At 36.7% G+C, this 23,965-nt stretch overlaps 1 protein-coding gene across 4 annotated transcripts in view; it reads right to left on the bottom strand.

The window, feature by feature from the left end:
• HELZ (helicase with zinc finger) overlaps window positions 1–23,965 on the bottom strand; it is a 151,647-nt gene that overhangs the window by 92,859 nt on the left and 34,823 nt on the right. For all 4 annotated transcript variants that reach the window (XM_068530583.1, XM_068530582.1, XM_068530585.1 and 1 more), the window contains 8 exons: window positions 22,273–22,397; window positions 19,747–19,803; window positions 15,237–15,288; window positions 13,767–13,842; window positions 11,585–11,783; window positions 11,010–11,117; window positions 9,655–9,952; window positions 2,417–2,684 (listed from right to left, as the gene is read on the bottom strand). In XM_068530583.1, coding sequence (XP_068386684.1) covers window positions 2,417–2,684; window positions 9,655–9,952; window positions 11,010–11,117; window positions 11,585–11,783; window positions 13,767–13,842; window positions 15,237–15,288; window positions 19,747–19,803; window positions 22,273–22,397 — 1,183 coding nt within the window. The remainder of the gene's footprint in view (window positions 1–2,416; window positions 2,685–9,654; window positions 9,953–11,009; window positions 11,118–11,584; window positions 11,784–13,766; window positions 13,843–15,236; window positions 15,289–19,746; window positions 19,804–22,272; window positions 22,398–23,965) is intronic.

The following is a 23,965-nucleotide window of genomic DNA, read 5'->3' as shown; positions in this document are numbered from 1 at the left end:
ATAACCCTATAACGACCTCTAAGTGTTCAAGTGAAAGAAAGAGTCACATGTCTCTCACGTTAAATCAAAAGCCAGAAATGATCAAGCTTAGTGAGGAAGACGTGTCAAAAGCTGAGGTAGGCCAGAAGCTAGGCCTCTTGTACCAGTTAGCCGAGTTGTGAATGTGAAGGAAAAGTTCTTGAAGGAAATTAAAAGTTGTACTTCAGTGAACACACAAATAGCAAGAAAAAAAACAGCTTTATTGCTGATATGGAGAAAGTTTTAGTGGTTTGGATAGATCAAACCAGCCACAACATTCCCTTAAACCAAAACCTAATCCAGAACAAGCCCCAACTCTCCTTAATTCTATGAAGGTTGAGAGAGGTGAAGAAGCTGCAGAAGAAAAGCTTGAAGCTAGCAGAGGTTGGTTCGCGAGGTTTAATAAAGAAGCCATCCCCATAATGTAAGTAGAAGTGCAAGGTGAAGCAGCAAATGCTGATGCAAAAAGCTTTAACAAGTTATCCAGAAGATCTAGCTAAGATACTTAATGAAGGTGGCTACACTAAACAGCAGGTTCTCAATGTAGATGAAACAGCCTTCTGTTGGAAGAAGACTCTACCTAGGACTTCAGAGAGGAGAAGTCAATGCCTGGCTTCAAAGCTTCAAAGGACAGGCTGACTCTCATTATGGGCTAATGCATCTGGTGACTTTAAGTTGAAGCCAATGTTCACTTACGATTCCAAAAATCCTAGGGCCCTTCAGAAATATGTTAAATCTACTCCGCCTGTGCCCTATAAATGGAACAACAAAGCCTGGATGACAGCACATCTGTTTACAACATGGTTAACTGAATATTTTAAGTCCCCTGTTGAGACCTACTACTCAGAAAAAAGATTCCTTTCAAAATATTACTGCTCACTGACAATGCACCTGGTTACCCAAGAGCTCTGGTGGAGAGGAACAACAAGATTAATGTTGTTTTCATGCCTGATAACACAACATCCATTCTAAAGCCCATGGATCAAGGAGTAATTTCGACTAACAAGTCTTATTATTTAAGAAATATATTTCATAAGGCTATGGCTGCTATAGACAGTGATTCCTCTGATGGATCTGGGCAAAGTCAATTGAACACCTTCTAGAAAGGATCTGCCATTCTAGACGCCATTAAAAACATTTGTAATTCATGGGAAGAGGGCAGAATATCAACATTAACCATAGTTTAATAAAAGAAGCTGATTCCAACCCTCATGGATGACTTTGAGGGGTTCAAGACTTCAGTGGAGGAAGAAACTACAGATGTGGTGGAAACAGCAGGAGAACGAGAATTAGAAGTGGAGCCTGAAGACGGGACTGAAGTACTGCAATCTCGTGATAAAAAGTTAACAGATGAGGAGTTGCTTCTTACGGATGAGCAAAGAGAGTGGTTTCTTGAGGTGGAATCTACTCCTGGTGAAGAGGCTGTGAGGACTGTTGAAATGACAACAAAGGATTTAGAACATGACACACACATAGTTGATAAAGCAGTGGCAGGGTCTGAGAGGACTGACTCCAATTTGGAAGAAGTTCTAACCGTGGATAAAATGCTATCAAACAGCGTTGCTGCTACAGAGAAACTGTTCATGAAGAGTCAATCGATGCAGCAATTTTAAGAAATTAAAATAAGACTGCCACTCCAACCTTCAGCAACCACGAACCACCCTGATCAGTCAGCAGCCAGCAACACCGAGGCAAGACCCTCCACCAGCAAAAAGATTATGACTTGCTGAAGGCCAGATGATGGTTGGCATGTTTTAGCAATAAAGTATTTTTTAATTAAGGTATGTACCTTTTTTTTTTTTTTTAGATATCCTGCTATTTCACTTAATAGCCTACAGAATAGTGTAAACCTAACTCTTATATGTACTGGGAAATCAACAAATTCATGTGACTTGCTTTACTGCAATATCTGCTTTATTGTGGTGGTCTGGAACCGAACCCACACTATCTCTGAGGTGTTCCTGTATAGTCCGATCCTTGTAATTACAATGTAAGAAACCAGTATGAATTCCCTCAATACTACTTTCATGATTACTTTTCAAAATATGTGGCCTCCTTCAGTTTTTGTACATTTATTGGACAAATAATCATTGAGTGTTTGCTCTCCCACTGACAGAGACCTCCAGAAGAGCAGGGACCATGCGTTTATACACCCAGCGCACGGCAGCAAGGCTTGTGGAGGTGAGCAAGGCACTATACACTAGGGATGCCAAGATGAGCACAGTTCTTCCCTTAAGCTCATATACCAATACTGGATGACAGCTACTGAATAACAGCCATTTCACTACCGGGCTGCGCTTAGGCACCCCCTCCGTATTTTAAGCATGAAAAATACTATCCAAAGGGGAGATTTTAAAAAAGAAAGAAAGAAAAGAAAAGTGTTTCTAAAGTAACTTACTTGCTGACTTCCTTATACTGGGCTATCTCCTCAATATAAAGAAGGTCATGCAGCCGTGACTGATAGTTGGTCTTGGTCAATGATTTGTCTAAAACGGACTGGGTAAATAGCTGGTCAGCAGAGAGAGGAATTTGGTATCTGATAAGAAGGCTCTTCTCCAAATCAGTAGTTTCATTAGGTTCAAAATCTACAATAGTCTTAGAAGAAGAATCCCAACGCTTAGCCGTGGTTACTAGCTGTTGTTTTGCATGCATCAGGTACTCAAGATCTAAATGGAAACAAAAAACACATTTATAAAGGAACACAACATTAAAATTCTCAAATAATACACTGTGCATTTTGGTAAGAGAATTTTGTATGCTAAAGTTCTTAAAAATGAAACAATATAAGACCCCATTTGACAGAGTGTTTTCCCCATATCAGAAATATTTTTTTGTCTAGGTTAACAAAATAACATAAATAGGAATTCATGTAAAAAATATTTTTTTGTACCTCAGGCAAGGACATACCAGAAATAGTTATTAACATTTTAAAAATACAGATTAACATTTAGAACTTAACTCTTTAGTCAAGAGAAATCTGATCTGCAGGAAGAAAGTATGGTAAATTTCTCATAAGACAAAATCTCATCAGGTGATAATCACTTTTCTCTTCCTATTAGAGAAACAAAAACCTTCCGTGTTTTTTTCCCACATTAAATTCCACATTAAAAGTGATAAAATGTACTATTCAAATGCCATTTCAGAAAAATCCAGTTTAGCCTCAGTTAAACTGCATGGTAAGTTAGGGCACCATGTCAAAATGAATGACTGATCGAGTTCTCACAGCTCTGGAAAAAAATGCAGCAGAATACCAGCGCCGGGTGACATACACCGTAACATAAATCCCAAGCACTGGGTAGCCTCACTCTATCCACAGAGCACTTCAGTTTCCTATTGGGTGGGACACACATACACCTATAAGTATGAAACTTGACCAAAAGGGGGAAAAAAAAGTTGCTTAACTAACTCATTAGGCCAAGATCCAGTTTTAATATAACCTAATTGGAAAGATGGTTTTACAACTCAAGTTAAAATTTTAGGAAGAAATAATAAAAAGTTTAAACAGAGATCAGTCTCCAAGGTGCAAAGACAAGTTATCCTGTGCTATCTTTGAAATGAGAGCAGATTGTATAATTGTCTTGTCTTGCTTAGTGACAGATTTTGCTATATTTAAATGTTATATATAAATTATAAACATATAAGTATACTCATCCACCAAGAGAAATTTCTCAATATTAGAAAATAGTTTATCCTAGTATCACAATAAAGATTAAAATGTAAAAGTCTTAATTTCTAATCTTTGTTCCTTGAAAAGGCATTTTTACATGCCAGTTTTATTATTCATCAAATGGCAATATAAACACAACTATAACCATCAATATATAAAGATGGTCTTCTTATTAAAATTTTGCATTTTTAAAATCCTCTGGATGAGATAATGATGGTCTGTTTTTGCAATAGCCTCACGAGAAGTTTCATAAACTAACCACATTTTCTTCCTAAATCACTCCAAAATTGGGCCCTTCCTATCCTTTTATTAGATCATAGCTATAAAAAATATTTAAATTATACAAACGCCAACATTCCTAAAACAGATTATACCATCACTAAAGATCAGATACTATTAACAAAATAGCAAGGATGTACATAATTTTCTTCCCTTAATTCAAAAGTCAAAAGGAGAAACACTAATGGTACAGAGACCAAATAACCAGCTCTTTAAAAAAAACCCACTAAACTCTGTGCATTATTGAAGAATTTATTTAATATGTAATAAAAGGATGTCTATTCTTTGGGCATAGGGAAATTATATTTCATAATTTTATTTTAAATAAGAAACTGATTCAGACTATACCTACATCAATATTATATTCACATTCTTTAAAAAGTCACTAGCTATTCCTAACTGCCATTTAAGTAACTGGGATAATAACAAACTTAAAATGGTACAGCTTTCCTTTAAAAAAGCTTTTTGTATCACCTATTTAATATACAAAGCAAATTTTACAGAAAATCATTCTACTCTGGGCTAAAAGTACTCAGGCTTTTTGGGGAAAGTGGCATGAGAAATAGTATTTGTTTTTTTCATTTTACCTATTTAGTACCATGATTCCCACCCTGATTTTATGAAATTCTTAACATGAATGTCTTTAGCAGGTAGCACAACAATTTCAAAACAATTCCGAAACAATGTTAAATTTTATTCCATCTTTTTAATAACTATAAATACAATATAGGAGAGGGGAGAGCTAGGGGAGCAGAGAGAAGAATCTTGGGAAAATCCATGTGTGCCGGCATCAAAATGTCTACAACCCACTGACCTTGGCCATTCACTCAGGCGTCCAAGATGGCCTGGGGCCAGTGACTACCGAGGGTACCTTCTGCAAAAGCCACTTCTCTTTCCCTGCTCATGTTCAACTGGAGACAAACTTCTGCCTCCAATCCTCTCAGCTGCAAAAAGCTTCTCATTAAACCTGCTCAATTACCCACCTACTTAGAGTGCTTAAAGGTCATTAGGTCTCAAGAGCTCCTCTTTAAACAAAGGAGGAAGCTGAGGCTCCCCCAGGGGGACACCGGACACGCTAGTCCTGGGGCTCATCTCACCCCCCCCCCCCACCCCGTGCAGCACATGCACCAGCTAACATGCAACCCAGACGTGAACACTGCTCAGGGCAGCCTGAGCCAGTCCATCCGTGGTAAGAAAGCACTCTTCCTCAGTCTAAACTAGGCTAAAATAAAATAAAAAAAAACATTCTGGGAAGATGAAAAGTGAACAGGTTAGAATCAATATGCATAAAATCACTCAGGGAGAGTTTAACACTGACTTATTAACCAACTCCTATAATAATAAATCTGAAACCCTGACAAATTATAAACCTACGGAATTTGTTACCCTGAGATATGATAGGCAGAAGCTACACGTGTATTTTAAGAGAAACTCATAAGAAAAAGTTAAAGATAATTAGAACATACCTAATTTCCTGAAGATAACATATGGGAAGAACTGTTACTATCAAAAATAGAATTCAAGGTTGGAATAGCTAGTCTGACACAAGATTCGCTTCCCAACTTCCCTCACCCTTCTGACTACTGTGAATAGCAAATGCTCTCATTTCAGCCGCATAGTTACTATTCTAATAAAGCATCCAAAGGGTTGGCTTGTTTTATCTTGAAGTATGTAGTACAGCAGACTTGAAAATTATCCTTAACAAACCCTGGACCGTGGATAAGAAGTTAGGAGAAAAACATGCAGTGTCCTACATACCCAGCACAAAGGCTGACACACAAGAGGCATGCAGTAAATGCATGTCAAATGTAGGGTTTATTAAAAACAGGTATATTTATCTAGGACTTAAAGAGAATGAGATGAAATGATTCCTAATTCCGAAATTGGATACAACACTCTTCCTTAGGAAACATTTTGGTCTGTGGCTTTACAAATCTTCACAGCCCAAATCAACAATAAAACAAAATCCCAAAGGAGACCCAAACTACGACTTCAGCTATCCATTTCAACATCGTTCCTTTCACTAAAAGAGCTACTCAGACGTAAGATGAACATCTCTTAGCTTATCCATGTTGTCTGTTCTCTTAATGAGGCTAATAAAAAGTTAAAACAGCGGAGTAACAACATAGGAGTACCTCACACTTTTTACATGCTTCTACTCAGTTACATTTATCTTTTATTGACAAATATACTATTTTTTGTTTGTTTGTTCTGTTTTTTTTTTCTTTTTGGCCACGCCACGCAGCATATGGGATCTTAGTTCCCCGACCAGGGATCGAACCCGTGCCCCCTGCATTGGAAGCGTGGAGTCTTAACCACTGGACTGCCAGGGAAGCCCCTATTTTTTAAATCAATTTTTCTATTAATTTTCTGACCCCATAATAGTAAACATTATATATTTATATATATAAACATGTCCTTAATTTACCAACAACTTTGACAGCCAGAGATAATTTTTAAGACGTACTAACTTTTAATGTTAATTTTAACATACGTTGCTAGACTAAAAGTAATGTGTAATAAATATCGTTTTCAAATTTAAATATAAGAACTAATTTCCAACATATAGCTTCCAGATATTCAAAGCAGAATTCCAGATCAGTTTTGTCAAGCAAAAGTTTTCTATTACTCAAACTGAGGTATAAAGTGTATAACGCAGTTTGTGTTCTTAGCAAGGCGAAAGCTCACTAACTTCCTTCTTTTGTAAACGTCCTTTGCCACAAATTTGTGAGAAGCACATCTTTAATCCAAAAAAATTTTTCTTTAGTTCATATAGTGCCTTTTTCTGTACCTGAACCTCACCAACAAGGAAAAAACAATGAAAAAAAACGACATCAATTGTTAAGAGTAGTAAAAATATCAAAGACAGAACTAAAAATGAGCACAACAGGTCAGCTAATTTAAGTAATGACCAAAAAAAGCCAATCAAATGTCATCTAGCTTGCCTAAACCTAGATTTAAGTTTTTCTCTTTATAATGTTCAAAGTATCTTATCAGAAAATACATTTTGTAGATTTTATATTGTTCTCTTGTAATATTTGTTTTTCCTATGTCCTTGAAAAACAAATTTCACTATGTGAAATTGTTTTAATGTTTCCAAATTAGTTTAAGAAAATGCCTGATTTTATTCAATTATTTTCCATAACATAACAACTTAGAAGTAAGACCTTGTTTAAAGGAAGATGGGCAAAGATATCAAACTGCAAAAAGGTCACTAAGAAAAAGGATATAGTATTACAGAAAGGGGGGAGGGTATATAGTATTGGTCCCAGATGGGAGAACATCCCTGTCTGTATTAATTCCCGCTACCATATCTGAATCAAATATAAATTTTACTATATTTTCAAACTGATATATCAGAAATGAGGCTCTTTATTTCTTCCAGTTACCAGTCTCAAAACATCATTCATCTTGGGACAACTTCTCTTGCCAAGATCTCTAAGTGCTGTGGCCTCAATAACTTGGGTCTTCATCTCTGCTTTTCAGTCCCTTGGCTGCACCCTAGTCTTGGTCCTCACTAAAAAAAACAAAAACACAAAAACAAAACAAAACAAAAAACGCTTCTCTCTTCCTTTTTTCTTTCTGTTTGCAAATCAGAAATTATCCTAATGACGGCTAATGATAACATCAGCAGCTACTACTAAATGCCTACTATGTGCCAGATATTGTACAAGGTTTAGTTCTAGTTCTCACGATAATCCTCTATGACAGATATTACTAGCCCCATTTACCAGATGTTTCCACATGAAGCTCAGAGATGTTAAGTTCTCTGCCCAGGGTCATACAGGAATTAAGTAGAAAATCAGGATTTGAATCCAATTCTATTTAACTCTGAAGTCTGTCCACTGCTCTGTTTCTCCAACTAGAAAAGTAGCACATAGCTGGGGCAAAAGTAGCCAAAGCACCCTCAATCTCTCAAGCCCATGAGGGTGCCCTGAAATCCTCTTCATCACCACTTCCCTTATCATGTTTTAACAGTATCGTTTTCTCTTCTTATTGCAGATATTTAACATTTTATATTATTAATTAAATAGGCTTTTATTAACTAGTACAGATTTTTGACAACACTTACAAACTTATTTTTATGGGAAATGAGTCATGAGTTAAAAGCCACAATCTAAACGCAAACTTTTAAAGTACAACCCACATGTAAGCCAAGAACATCCTTTTAGAATTATATTTGAGAGTAGGAGATACATGTCAGTATCTCTATGATTTTAAATCTCCTTATGATTTAAAAAGGGTGCAATCTAGTAGTTCTCAAGTTCTAGTCTCTAAAAGCAACATAATGGCGTAAGAGTAAACAAACCACTGCATTCAAGAGAAATCCAGCCTGCGTTGTTTTTGAAAATAAAGTTTTATTGGAACACAGTCACACCCATCCATTCACATACTGTCTATGGCAGCTTTCTCACTATAATGCAGAGCTGAGTAATTGGAATAGAGATCATCTGCCCTGTAACACCTAAAATATTTACTATCTGGCCCTTTACAGAAAAAATATGCCAACTAACTGCTTTATTAGTAAATATAAATCAAGTATTTTTATTTCATCAACTACTGTATCTGTTTGGCTATGGGAATTAACATATTTTTATTCCGAAGAGTAGTAAAAAGATGACAAAAGCAGAACACAACACATTTACTTTTTCAAAGTAAATGAAAAGTATGGGTAAAATGAAGGATGGGTAATAATATTAGCACATATACAAGAAGGTAACACCTACTTGTTCCATTTTGGCACAAATGTTGCCTTAACCCTCCTCACAGCTAAAGGTAAAGGGGACAGAACCAGTTTCACCTGCTCGTTATGCCCAAAAAATAAAGTCCTAGCAGTTACTCATGAAAAAAACTTCTAGGTTCTCATAAATGGGACACTGTGGACATAATGAAAAACATCCTCCACAATATGCTTAGTTACAGCCAATATAATAGCAAGTTTCACACAGCTCTGCTATATGAAGTGTTTGTTAAATAAATATTTAGTGCTCATGAAATAAAATAAAGCACCTATAAATCCAACCAAGAGCCAAAGAAAGGTAGGCTAACATGCCCTTCCCTTATCCAGTTGGATCTTGGCATAAAATTTAGGTTTAGGCAGTAACATGACAATTTACAAAGTAATTCACCATCTTCTGCAGGTGCCTGCATGTTAAAACCAGGGACCTCTTCCCAAGAACATGAAGCAGATCCTATTAAAGGCACTTTGGTCTCCTTTATACTAGTAAAATCAAGTTGTGAAAGCTTATTTTTAGGACTTTCCATTCAGAGATAATGTACTAATATCAGCAAAGTTAATTGGACCATCAGTTGAACATGGAAATAGACACTGTAGGTGTATTCACAATTACCACTGAAATGATATTCTACCCAAACTAATACTGAAAGGTTTTACTGTGCTAAAATCATCAAATGAAGTTGGTAGACCAAAAGAGACCTGATCATCTACTTATACAAGTCTGGGGAACCTCAAAGCAAGCTTTGCCTGATGACTGTATGAAGTGACCAGGGCATACCGCAAACCATTCGAATCCCATTACACAGTAAATGAGTCAATAAACTTGGGATCTTTTTCTTTACTATTCCCTCCCTGTCCATGGTATATTTAGGGGCCAATACATATCTTTTAATGTTGCTGTTATAGTGCCTTTTAATACATCGTTATCAGGGGAAAAAAGTCTAAATTTTACCTTCTGTAGAAGCTGCATCAATCATTACTCTTTGCATGAGTACTGGTTCCAATCCAAAGTCGAAAACTATGGTTTGGCGAAAAGTTCCAAATATTTCTGTGTTAAATGCTATCCCGACTTTATACACGTAATGATCTAATCCATTTTGGGCCATCTTGCCTCCTATCCATTCTTGACAGTTTTCTGGGACTTCTTGTGATACCTGGGTAGTACTATCTCCGGCAGATATTGCAATGATACTAAAATGAGGACGATGAGCGTCATAAAGCAATGCTACACGATACAGCATTCTTGCAGGCTACAAGGAAGTTAAAATAATTTGTTGAGTACAAGGGGGTGAAAAATCCAGTTGTAATTGGGCTCTTCAATGAAAATATTTCCATAAGGGACTTTTACTTTCCCATGCTTCTAAGATACTACGTTAAAAATACAAGTTGTACTCGTAAGCCATTTAAGAAAAAAAAATCACAATGGTTAAAAAAAAATCAGTTGTTAAAATGATATATTTATGATGTCAATTATATCTCAATAAGGCTGACATTTTCAAAAATGATACATTTACGCTACATTACTAGCCTCCCTGCTCTTTCTGTGATACATTAATCTTTCACTGTGGCAAAAGCTTTCACCCTGTATCACCATCACCTCCAACTTTCCATCCCCTTGGCCTAAAAAAGTTTTATCTAGCCTCAAGGAGGAAGTCTTCATAGGAGAGCAGTGACCTCTGAAGACACCGGATTGGGTTCAAGGCCGAAGCTAAACGTTCCCAGATTTTTCATCCCAAGATGCAGATGGTACAGTGGAAGAAACATCACCAAAAAGTACACAAAACTTTTCCACTGCATATATTCACAGAAATATTTTACTTTGCTTCATTCTTAAACTTTGAACATTATAATTCAGGCTGGGAAGCACTGCAGAAAATGTCTCATATTAAAAACCCGTTATTACAGAATTTGTGATTTCATTAACTCAAAATTAAAAACAAACTCATCGTTTGAATATCTTAGAACCACCAGATTAAACAATTCAATTTTTAAATGGTTAACTACAAGCCGTGAACCCCATCCTATGTTTTAAGTTTGGAAGACAACATGTCGAAGACCTCCTCACCAAATAAATAAATAAGCAAGTATCTAAACATCTACAAAGCTTTTATCTCAAAATCTAAGAAAAACCTGTACCCTTCATGTTCAAAATACAGCAATATGCTTATCACAATATAGAACCTACATAAAAATGCACTTAAAATAAAACATTTTCAATGCTCTTTCAACACACAGACTTAAAGGTCCAAAAAACCTTTACGAAAATTGCAAGACATATATATTCTTCAACTATCACAAAATTCATACCTTACAAGTGAGAGCAAAGGTCCATGTCTGGCGGGATTTTTTGGTGTTGACAGTAACGGACAGATCAGGGTTATGCTCTACCTTTACTCCTTCTATACATTCACTAAGCTGAAAACAGAGAGCAGTTAATGTTATGTTTTATTCCTAAAAACACAAACACACACTTTTGGCATGGTAAATAAATGTCAACGGTAAAGATGCTGATGGAACTGTTTACAAAGCAAGGTATTTTATACATTAATTTTCAGTTATTTTTATAAGCACAAAATATAATAAAGCTAAAATAAGAGACATAAGAAAACTAACAACAACAACAACAAAAAATGGCAATAAAAACTCCCTGAATGAAGACAAATTAATATAATACCTGCAAGTCTCCAAACAAATGGCTTAGTTCTGCTCTTTATTTTAGCAAATGGGTCTACTTTTGCTACTAAAAACACTTTATCAAGAATCAAGCGTTTCACATAGAGGATAGGGAAATAAACCAAGATACAGCACGAAATAAAGTCAAGACTCAAACAAGGGCACTGTTTAAAACAAACAAACAAAAAAATGCAGTTTATTTTCCTCACCACTTTCTCAGGAGATAATGAATTCATCCACTTTTCTATCAAGGTTTCCATGTAACTGCCTGAGAGCTGTTTATTCTCATTTTGCTGTTTCAATTTTATCAACCGTGAAGCATATCTTTTCTGCCATTCTGCTAGTTCTTCCTGGGAATGTGCTGAAGTACACTGGGCACCATACCTACAGATTCCTTGCTCTAAAAATCTAAGTAGAATAGGAAAGACTGTTTTATCATATACTTTGTTGGACCATTTAAAAGATAAACTTCCAGCATTTGCCCTCCGACTCTCCAATAACAAAAACAAAACTTCATCTCCTGAAAGGCCATGTTTATCACATGTCTTGCACCGAAGAGGAAGAAGAGGTTTAGAAAACATTTGTAACAGTTAATCAAAACAGCAACCCCCACCATGTTCACTGACCTCTTTCTCTGGAGTAAGGGGATGACAAAGCAGAACATATTCATAACCGCCCCCCACCCACAAAAACTGGCATTGCAAAGGTAGCTTCCTTCATGGTATAACAACTCTGTTAGACAATTCCTCTTAGAGCAGAATTTTTCTAAAGCAACACTGACATCAAGTGGATTAGTTCGTCAAGCACAGGTATGCCCTACTTCCCAAAATGATACGACCTAAAGAAAATTTTCCACATACTAGAAATTTTGTTCTGGGGGAAAAAAAAAAAAAAAAAAAAAGTAATATGTCACTGAATTAACATTTCAAGGCTTCTACTTTTCACCTTCAAATGTAATGCTTTCACTCTTCCCTACGTTACTATTGCCTATATTTCATTGAGAATATTGGACTATATTAATTTGCTTGAAGTTTTAAATAAATTAAGAATAAAAGTTTTATGTAAGAATCACAATTAATTCAATAGTCAGATTAAATTCTTCAATGGGTAAATTCATAAAATTCAACTGATAATTCAATGGTCAAAACAGATAAAAATGCAAGACTTTGATCAGTAACTTTTTTTTTTAACTTTTAAATACTCTATAAAATAATAGACCCAGCCAGTTTTTAAACATTCAAAAAATTAATAAAAGATCTTCTGAGAGAAAAAATGAAAATCAAACTATAAATAGCAAATGGATAAAAGCAATGTTATGTTATAGATAATTTTTCAACTGGAAAAATATAAGAAATACAAAATGAACCACAGCACAGTGTAAATTATCAAGTGTTTCACCCTATTGGAAAAGACGGTGTATTTAAAGCTTTTCTTGATGATACATAAAGCACTTGAACTTAAGTTATGCTATTTATTAAGTTCTCTTATGCTTAAGACACATTTAAAATCATGCATTTGTTTCTCTTCAGTATGTCGTAATAAGCCAAATACTTCTTTGTCTTTCTATTGCTTTGCTTTAAATTATTTCCCTAAAAATTGAAGGTTTGATATTCTCATCTGGACTATAAATTTTCTCATACCTCCTTTGCACGGGATCGCGTTCTACCTCTCCTACAACATTGATGCCACCAGGATTTTAAAAATTTACTACCTAGTTTCTTTATTTCTACAATAAAATCAAACCTGACCTCTTGACTATTCAATCATCAAAGCTGCATATCAAACTTCCTTCATTATCAAAAGCAACCTAGAGTAATTAGAACTTATATCTAAAGAACCAAGAGTTTCTAGTTCTTATAAAAAGAACCTTTCTACCTTAACATATAATTATTAAATTTTGAAAGGTTAGCCCTTCAAATATAAATTACTCATAAATTCTATATACGATTACGTGATAATAGATTTTCTTTTTTTTTAGAAAAGTTATTAAAATAATTTAAGATTTCTTTATCTATTTTATGCTCCATTTCAGTTTAAATAAGGTAACTTCAATCACCATAATTTAGGTAAATTTCACATAAACAAGAGACCAGCAATTAAATTGAGTCATATTAATCCAACTGGTATTACAGAAGTCTTAACAATCTCCATTTAGATCACTGTTGTTTATAATTAAAAGAAGGATCATCAATATGGTTTTGATTATTATTTAATGATAATGACCATTTTGGCTTCTGTTTCAAATTGAAAATAAACCATTTTACTCAATTGCTATGCTTCTTCCTTCACATATTCTTTAAATCTGAATTACTACGTTTCAAAAAGTGAAGGAAAATTAACTATCCTTTGAATAAAGACATGTCATTGGTTTAAAAAAAAAATTCACGTTACCTTTTACACAAAGTATATTCCTCGCTGCTTGTGATTCCCCTAGGTGGTGGGCGGAAATGCCAACCATTACAAGATCCTAGAGAGTAATCAGGATATAGTCTTATCATTTGAGGCTTGCTGATAATTCTGATATTTTAATGTGTAAGAAATACTATAAACCCTCCATACACATCATCTCAGATGATGTAAAAAGAACATGACATGCTTGCCTCTACCAAAAGAGTCATCTACCAGTCAAACGAATTATAAATCACTTAGCCATATGAAACTTAGAAATCACTGAAGAAGCAGTTACACGGCAGCTAAGACAAATCAATGACCCTTACTCTATCCCAGCGACTGGCGGACATACTTCCAAGTGCAGTCTCCTGCCTGGCATCTAAAGGGGAGATGTGCTGGCATGCTTGTCATTTCTTAAGTATGAGTCGTGTCTCTATTAGGAACTATTTCAGGAATGAGAAAATTACGGTATCCTGGAAGGAAATTTTGTAAAACAAATTCCAGTACTGCATATGGAGTGAGAAGAAGTTCCACTTTACCATCCATGTTCCTTAGGGTCTGTCTGACACATGGCACTGAATGAAGTAATCTTTTTTTAATAATTGAAATAAAGTTCAAAAAGGTGAATTCTGAGATAAGAGCTAAAAAATAACATTAGTTTCCTTCTGAATACAATGAGTTTTAATTAATGCACTTGGATAAAAGGTTCCAAATAAGCCAAGGAAAATAAAGCGTCAGAGAGAAACGGCTGAGCTCCAGAGGCTGGGCAGCAGCAAGTTTCCCAGGACCCTGTAGCCATTTTCTACGTCCTCACCAGTCACTGCGCTCCGCCGCCCCCAGAGCACACTCTGCCCGGCTGAGCTTAAAGCTGCGTTTCGCCCCTTCCTATCTGCGTGACTGGGAAAATTACCGAACCTTAATGAACATCAGTTTTATCACCTATCAAAGAGATGAAGAAAGACTCTAAGAAGTCAGTACTCGTTTCTGTGAAAGCCACTACATGGTAGACATCATTCAGCAAACGCTCAATGAATGCCCGTCTCTCTTCACCTTCCTCTGGCAGGAGAAGAGGAGATCACAGACTTTCACTGTGACAGGAACAACGCAGCTTACAGGTCAGAACTTCCAAAAAGTAGTAACTGTACTAGCCTGTGATAGAGAGAAAGGAGAAAAGACCTCCCTCTGCAGATTGCTAAGAGCAAGGTTCAAGTTCAGAACTGTGCACATGGAGGAAAGAAGGCAAAATAGGTCACTTCCGGGGTTACCTCCCATCTCCGTACTCTATTACTCCATGACAGGGGCTAGTGAACAAACTGCTTCCATCCGCACTACTTCTTAAAATTAAATCTTTATATTCTCTCCTGTACCTCCACTAACATGTAATCTAACTCAGAAATTTCCTCCCAATAATCAATAAAGAAGCAATGCCCAAAATCACAGCTACCAGAACTTATACAGTTTCGTACTTACCCTCTTCTAAGTCTTCCACATGATATCCAGAGAGGACGTTACCAGTTGCCGTCTGCAATTTTTCAAATGAAAGAAATTTTCATAATAAGAAATAACTAGTTGATGTTGAATTAAACTTGGACATTTTTAACATTTTTTTAAAAAGCTTGAGATTGAATATTTAGAAATTTTTAATAAACATTAATATGCAAACGGTATTTTTTGCTCCTTGCTCTAGTTTCCATACGTAAATATGGAAAAGAAGTACTTCTGTGGCCCTCATTAAGGAAACTGATAGAGATTCCTTCCCTACATAAAAATTACCTGGGAGCAAGAGAAGTCTCGGTCCCCAGTCCTGAACCCCGCGGAGTAGCACCTTCCATCCGTGTACGTATTGCACTCTCCTCTGCTAACGTCTACAGTATGACCAGCCGGCGAGGGGCTTTTTCTCCTGCATCAAGTGCAGCACCACCACCACTTCAGGACCTGGGAGCCTATCCTGGCCGAGTCCCCCTCGCTGCTCTAGGACGAGACCTTCTCCCACAGTGGAGCCCACGGCTGGGGACCCGCTCGCCCTGACTTCCCCTCTAATGCACGTAAGTCCTCCACGGGCCCCTTGGGCTATAACTTTACTCTAAGCTCCACACCCCCAATTGCAACTGAGTGCCAGCTAGAGAACAGTTAAGTGCCAGCTTAACTATTCTATAGCATTTTAGATGCTGGGCCACTGTCAGCCATGCACAGATCCACTGTCAACAGCCTGCAACTGCCTTCGTGCATCCCTGCGCCTCAGAGGATCCGGCGCGTAATGAATGCTCAGTAAATCTGGGTGGACGGGTGGATGGGGGGATGGATGGATGACCACCCAGGCACTTCAAACACAGTACGTGTAAGTAAAGTTCATCAACTTTAACCCCAAATCTCATCTTCCTTCAGCGCTCCTTATCTCAGGTTAATGGATTCATCTTCCCCCAAAAGAGCCAGGCTGAAACCCTGAAAGCCATCTCAGACTCTGTCCTGCTCCGAGTATTCTCCAAATCTTTGCCCAACCAGGTCTAGAATGCCTCTCACGTCTGTCTCATACTCAACACCCCCTGCCACTATCCTAGGTAAGAGCATCATTACTACTTGTCTCATCTACCCCTGAACCAACTGACTGCCAACTTATTGTACCAAGTCACTCCTGGCTCTTTACTTAGCTGCCTCTTTCCTTTAACGTCAGTTCTGACACTAGCCTCCCTGGTTTCCCTGCAGGGTGTTTATCTCTCCTTTCCCTGCTTGTACTTCCATTACAGAACCTACTGACCACAGGCTGCCCTGTGGCTACATTAGCTATGCACATCTTGGGCTGGCCCTTCAGATTGTTTTTCATGGATTTCTCAGCTTTCCAAAACCCAAAGAACCTTGAACAGCACACGCACTCAGTAAATGTCGAACTGAATGAGAAGGAGGAAACGGTATCCCAAGATGAAATTTGGAATGTCTTGTACCATAGAAAGAATGGCATAAATGCTAATTGGGTATAACTGAAACAATAATATCACCATAATTTACATGTCACTGATTAAATTGGACCCTTTTTAGGCTGGGCTGGAACTAAATCACTATAATACTGTTTCAACAGGAAAATGCCTTCTGATTCTCAAACTACTTACTAACAAGTTTTTAAAGACAACCCATTCTTTTTGCAAAATGAGGACTGAATATAAGAATACATAAGCTAACAAATAAATCAGGAGTAATCATTAACATTATAAGGACTCTATGCGCACCAAAAAGGTATATTAAAAGATCCTTTAAAATTCTATAAGCAAGATCTAAGCAGCATAGTCCCACACTAGCCCTTAAAATATGATTCTAACTACACAGAATTTATAAATATAAGAGCTAAAACTTCACTTCAAGTATGAATTGAAAGTATCTCCTCTAAAAAAATTTATCAAAATAAATTTACCAAATATGCGAGAAAAAATGGGAAGACAATGTTTTGGTGATGAAATAAAGCTGAAAGCATGTATAACTGTCAGAAGGGAAACACGCGTGGCGCCCTTCGTGAGTCAGCGTCTACAACAACCCGCGAGCGGGCAGAGCGCGCCTGTGCTGACACTGCAGCTCTCAGCCTGGCGGGGTCTGGGGAACAGCACATCCACATCAGAAGAGCTGGTGAAAACGAGCAGCTCGAGCCTGGGCTGAATGTTCGGCCACTGTGGCTTTTAGTTTCCAGGTATTGTGTTTAGTTTTGTTTTTTTAACACCCTTTTTATATGCTCAGACCCTAAGACAGAAAGGCAACATCAATTAGTTTGTGATCTTCAGTCTCTACTGAGACCTTCAGGGAAGGCAGCCGAAGTTCACACTGCTAGAATTCCTGTAAAGTTACAATCAAATCTATTGATTGGATATTTGAAGTTTTCCTACAGAATATGTGTTGTTTTTCTTTTCATTAGTCAGCCTTTAGTTCCATGTCTTTATTCTCATCCACTAGCATTTACAGGTCAAACGTCAGCTCAGCCCAATCTTTAAATAACACATTGTTGCTATTTTTAAATACGTCAGGTGCAATAATAAGTAAGGGTAGCATTGTTTGTTAGCTTTTTCTAGATGGATTTTTAAATAGTACCAGTGCACTAACCAAAAAAATACTACTACTCTGCTTACACAGAAAAGAAATTATAAACAAAATTTAAGTCACTTATTCCAAAAGTACAGTCACAAAATGAGAGTCAAGTGATATTTGTGACCTTATACATAACAGGATTATAAATATTAAAAATAAAATTTTATATATATTTGTGTATGATTATCAGATGTAAAGCTGCTAATTCAACTAAGGTAATAAAAGAGGAGAACAAGGCCAAAAATCATCTTATTTTATGTTCTCATTTTAAGAGTCTAAAACACTTATAATTGTCATATTTTACTTCTTAGAAATTAAAAGACTACGTATATACCAGAAGGGAAATGGCTTCGAAGTTAATTAGAGCTTATTGATTCTCAGTTAATTCATAATAACATAAGACTAAGAAAATAACATTTTTTTTTTAAGAGGAATTTTCCCATTCACTTTTTTTTTTTTTATTATTTTATTTTTATTTATTTATTTATATATGGCTGTGCTGGGTCTTCGTTTCTGTGCGAGGGCTTTCTCTAGTTGTGGCGAGCGGGGGCCACTCCTCATCGCGGTGCGCGGGCCTCTCACTGTCGCGGCCTCTCTTGTTGCGGAGCACAGGCTCCAGACGCGCAGGCTCAGTAATTGTGGCTCACGGGCCTAGCTGCTCTGCGGCATGTGGGATCTTCCCAGACCAGGGCTCGAACCCGTGTCCCCTGCATTGGCAGGCAGATTCTCAACCACTGCGCCACCAGGGAAGCCCCGAAAATAACATTTTTTAAAAGGCTATTTAATTGTAGCAAAACAAACAGTATCTTTATGCAGCTTATATAATTCACCATGACTGTCTCCTTTGCTTACTTATTTGTTGGTATGAACTGCGATGTATGATTAGATTTGAAGTGGGAAAGTAATCTACAGGAGGTCGAGGTTTACACCTGGGGGCTCTTCTCATCCTCTTGGCCCAACAGGAGCACCCTTACCGCACTCACCACGAGACCAGCACCTTCTCATTCTCAACTCAGCTTAAGTGTCTCGTCCCCTCACCACCATTCCAGTTATTTTTCCATCACAGAAAGCTTATTCTTTTCCCTCATACCACTTACCTCAATGCAAGTAATAATTATACCTATACTTGTTTAATTGATTTATGTATTTATTGTCTATCTCCTCCCCAAGACTCTAACCTCCCAGACAACAAGGACCATGAGTGTCTTGTTCAGTGCTGTATCCTCAGCACCAAGCATAATACCTAGCACATAGTAGATGCCATTTTTTAAATAAATAAGCCAATCAATCGATCACTTTACATGGGCTTCCATTTATGATAAAAACTGACAAAAATGGCTGTTTTTAAAATGAGACATCTAAATAAAAATACTCTTATATGCCTGTATGGGGAATAGAAATTTGAGATTTACAAAGCCACGGGCCTTCTACATGCCGCTGCTGTTCCCGGCCTTCAACTGCTTCACCAGAGCACATTTTTGTTCACCATTTACCCTGATACACATTATCTCCATCAGCTAAACTCATTCCCTAAAGATACTCCTCAAATCACAGACTTCTATTAGTTACTTAAAAACACAGAAGGCTTGAGGAGTATCTCACTTTTAATAACAGAATTTTCTAATTGCCAGATGTAGTTAAAAACTAAAATTTCCCCATTATCTTTCCATTTATTGGCCAGAGACACCTAACAAAAACTAGGGACAAAACAGAAGACCTGGGATGCAGAGGCACCTTGATAGGAAGCAAAGTTCCTAGGATGGGACCAAGCCTGGTTACAGAAAGTCTAAAGGCTGCACTACCCCATCTTTAAAGCCTTGCTGATGCCCAGTGATTTTCCAAATTTTCATAAAGAACACGTACTAGCCAGACTGAGTTAAACTCTTCCCAAAGAGATCCAGTGAAATAGTCTTACCTCCGTTTCTGTGAGAAGTATTTTCAGTCTTGTCAAATCTTTTGTTACCATCCCATTCTGAAAGGGCAAATGAAAAACGGAAAAACCAAGTAGTATATTAGTTCTTTACTATGGGGACTTAACTCTTCAGCTGTTTCTAAGGTTTATCTGTAAAAAGAAAACTGACGCTATGCTCATCTCCCATCCTCATTACCATTGGAGGTGGTGATAAAGCTAACCATCTATGCGCAAAGTTAAAAAGATTAACAGGACAAAAGATACAGTGTGCCCTACAACACTGTATTCACCTTGCCCAAGAAGTTAAGATTAATTCAATACAATATTCACAAAGGGTATCACTGAAGAGCAAGATAGAGTAAGTAAAGAAAAAAATAAACCTCAACTTTTTAAAACTCCTTTTTCTAAAACTAATAGGCTATATTTACAAAATGGTGAACTCAGTTACTTATGGCTCAGATTCACATACAATGATCACACTACTTAAAGATGGTTCATTAACAAAGCTGTTGAAGGAAAATACATAAAACATTCACTCTTCTGAAATTCAAATTTCACTTGAGATTTGAAAGCAAATTGCTTCTTCCTAATTTTAAATTTAAAAATCTACAAACAATAAATGCTGGAGAGGGTGTGGAGAAAAGGGAACCCTCCTACACTGTTGGTGGGAATGTAAGTTGATACAGCCACTATGGAGAACAGTATGGAGGTTCCTTAAAAAACTAAGAATAGAACTACCGTATGACCCACCAATCCCACTCCTGGGCATATACCCTGAGAAAACCATAATTCAAAAAGAGTCATGTACCACAATGTTCATTGCAGCACTATTTACAATAGCCAGGTCATGGAAGCAACCTAAATGTCCGTCAACAGATGAATGGATAAAGAAGATGTGGTACATATATACAACGGAATATCACTCAGACATTAAAAGGAATGAAACTGGGTCATTTGTAGAGATGTGGATGGACCCAGAGACCGTCATACAGAGTGAAGTAAGTCAGAAAGAGAGAAACAAATATCGTATATTAATGCATATATGTGGAATCGAGAAAAGTGGTACAGATGAACCTATCTGCAAAGCAGAAATAGAGACACAGACGTAGAGAACAAACGTATGGACACCAAGGGGGGAAAGGGGGGGTGGGATGAATTGGGAGATTAGGACCGACGTGTATACACTGCTGTGTATGGAATAGATAACTAGTTGAGAGCCTGCTGTACAGCTCTGTGGTGACCTAGATGGGAGGGAAATCCAGAAGTTGGGGTCGGCGGGGGGGGGGGGGGGGGAATATGTGTACACATATGGCTATTTCACTTCGCTGTACAGCAGAAACTAGCACAACACTGTGAAGCAATTATACCCCAATAAATTAAAAAATAATAAAATAAAATAAGTAAAAATCCAACAGGTAAAACTGTGTAATATGCTTAACTTATATAGAAAAGTTCCTTAAGGATAGAATTATCTAAATAATAAAGAAGAGAACTATTCTTTATCATCTATTTAGAACTAAATACCCATACAATTTTGCTATATTAATAACACATCTTAGCTTTTCTATTCATTTGTTAAAATGGTGACATCCAAAAATATTGTTAAACCAACTAAACAATTCACTGCAAAATAATTCCTTAGAAAATAACTAAATTACCCTCTGAGACGGGTCATTACATCGCACTCAACAATATACAAAGTACTTTCCTAATTTCCATTTTTTTTTTTTTTTTTTTACCAAATATATATTTATTTGCAGTGAAAACACAACTCTGCTCCAGCTTTCCACAATTTATGGTAATTCAGAAGAAAAGTATAGAGAATTCATGCTGTATAACAAAGTATACATGTATTTTCTTGCTTTCACTGTTTTTCATTATGATTCCTGAAAAATATCAGCAAATTCTGTAACAGTTACCAACTGGTAAAAAAAAAAGTTATAATATCTCTTTTCTTCCAATTTCTATAGATTGCCAACTCTAAAGTACTAAAAAAGTAGTCTTTCAATTATCTCACCCAAAAACAAACAAAAACTCTCAAAAATTAAATACTACATACAAACATTTATCCCAAAGTCTGAAAAGAATTAGATAACTCCATCAGAGCAGTCATGAATATTAACTTACACATATGACATCTTCAGAAACAAAAGTAATTATTACTTAGTTTAGATAAATTTAAGCATTTTATAAATTGTTGAATTTAAGAATCCTATAAGATCATATGTCCACGGGAGCATTTTAAAACTCAAAAATATTTCCAGGTTCTGTTAAATTATACCTTTAAAGAAAATCATTTAGTTATTCTATACTTTCAAAGCTTAAAAAATATCTCCAATTCTTATATATATTATCACAAACTACAAGAATCCAATGATTAAACATCAGTTTGTTGAAGAGAAATAAGCATCTCAAGATACTTATAAACTTTGATTTCTGACAGAACCTAGAGGAACGTAGGTATACACCTAAGGAGTCAAATGGATGAATCCGCTTTCAGACATTCAAATTTAGAACTCATCAACATACCAGGGACTCTCCTGTCAGTGACTTGGCAAGAATGCTGGATACAGGCTGGAGCTTTCCTTTAAGCTGCATGCAGCAAAGCACTGCTTGAAAGGTACCATCTCCCTTGGCCAGTCCTTCTCCCAGCACTGTCATGAAAGAACAGCCATCATTAACCACGTAACATTCGATACACATTTTTCTCAATTTTATTATTAGCACACTATCCCAAGCATGACTTCTTTTATACTAAAAGAATAACTATAACTACTAGAGGAAGGCAGTGATGTTTCAGTTCTGTCCATGACAGGCATAAAGCCAAGAAAAAACATGGGACAATCAACATACCTAACCTACTACAGCCTAGAGTCAGGTAGGATCACCGCAACATCATGAGGAGAATTCATCTTACAGCTCTCCAGTGAAAATACTGTTCACCCTATGATTTCTGGGTAAATGAGGGCTTTTAAACTGCAGGGATAGATATTCGCTGAATAAAGTTCTTGCATTTTTGACAAAGAGACGCAGTGCCATTAAAATGCATAAGCACAGAAACTGCAAACCTCAACATTTCGATATTCCTAAGCAATTAAGAATTAGCTTTTATCAAAACCAGCAAGATTAACTAAGAACCCAACTGTCAAATGGCCAGAGAAAATGCTACCGAATTTGTCTGCAAGGGTTTACTGACTTAATTTAATACAATCACAAGGAGAACATATTTCTAACAATACAGAATACACTCATTTTTATGCTATGTCATTTGAGATGATTTCCCACAACTGCTAATGGTTCAACCAGTAAAACAATCTGTACCCTTCTCTTTGCTGCTAAGTCCAAGATTCTATTTTTGGTTTATACGCACTTCAGCTTCCTTTGCAAAAAGATAATTTGCTGAAAGAAAATATTTTGGAAATTGCATTTTTTCTAATTATTTTCAAGGAAATGTTTTGTTTAAGTATCAATATAATATACTGCATTTAAAGTCCATTGGGTCCATCCTTAATATATACATATTTTTTTAAATAAATGTAATTATTTTATTTATTTATTTTTGGCTGCATTGGGTCTTTGTTGCTGCCTGTGGGCTTTCTCTAGTTGCGGTGAGCAGGGGCTACTCTTCGTTGCGGTGCGCGGGCTTCTCGCTGCGGAGCATGGGCTCTAGGCGCTCGGGCTTCAGTAGTTGTGGCACGCTGGCTCGATAGTTGTGGCTCGCGGCCTCTAGAGCGCAGGCTCAGTAGCTGTGGCGCACGGGCTTAGCTGCTCTGAGGCATGTGGGATCTTCCCGGACCAGGGCTCGAACCCGTGTCTCCTGCATTGGCAGGCGGATTCTTAACCACTGCACCACCAGGGAAGCCCTGTTCTTAATATATTGATTTTGGTGGTACTGAATATATCCTTTTGTTATATGGTCCAATTTTTTTATTACCCAAATAACATAACAAAAGAACACTAATAAAATTCTACACAGAAGTTCACTATAAACTCACCACTCAACCAAAAAACTGTTTTCACTTATTCATGTTCTCTTCAAATTCTGATCAATATTTACATAATTTTTACATGACTGTAACTGATATAACAGTTTATATCCTACTTTACTTCCCCTTGACACATTCAGTATTTTCCATATTACAGTGTTTATATTTACCATATTATTAGCTATATAATGTTCCATCAAGTAGATACATCAATTTACTTAACTATTCCCTTGATC

The sequence above is a fragment of the Eschrichtius robustus genome, chromosome 20, assembly GCF_028021215.1.
Source record: "Eschrichtius robustus isolate mEscRob2 chromosome 20, mEscRob2.pri, whole genome shotgun sequence".
Lineage (NCBI taxonomy): Eukaryota > Metazoa > Chordata > Mammalia > Artiodactyla > Eschrichtiidae > Eschrichtius > Eschrichtius robustus.
This window is presented reverse-complemented; position numbering and strand designations above follow the sequence as displayed.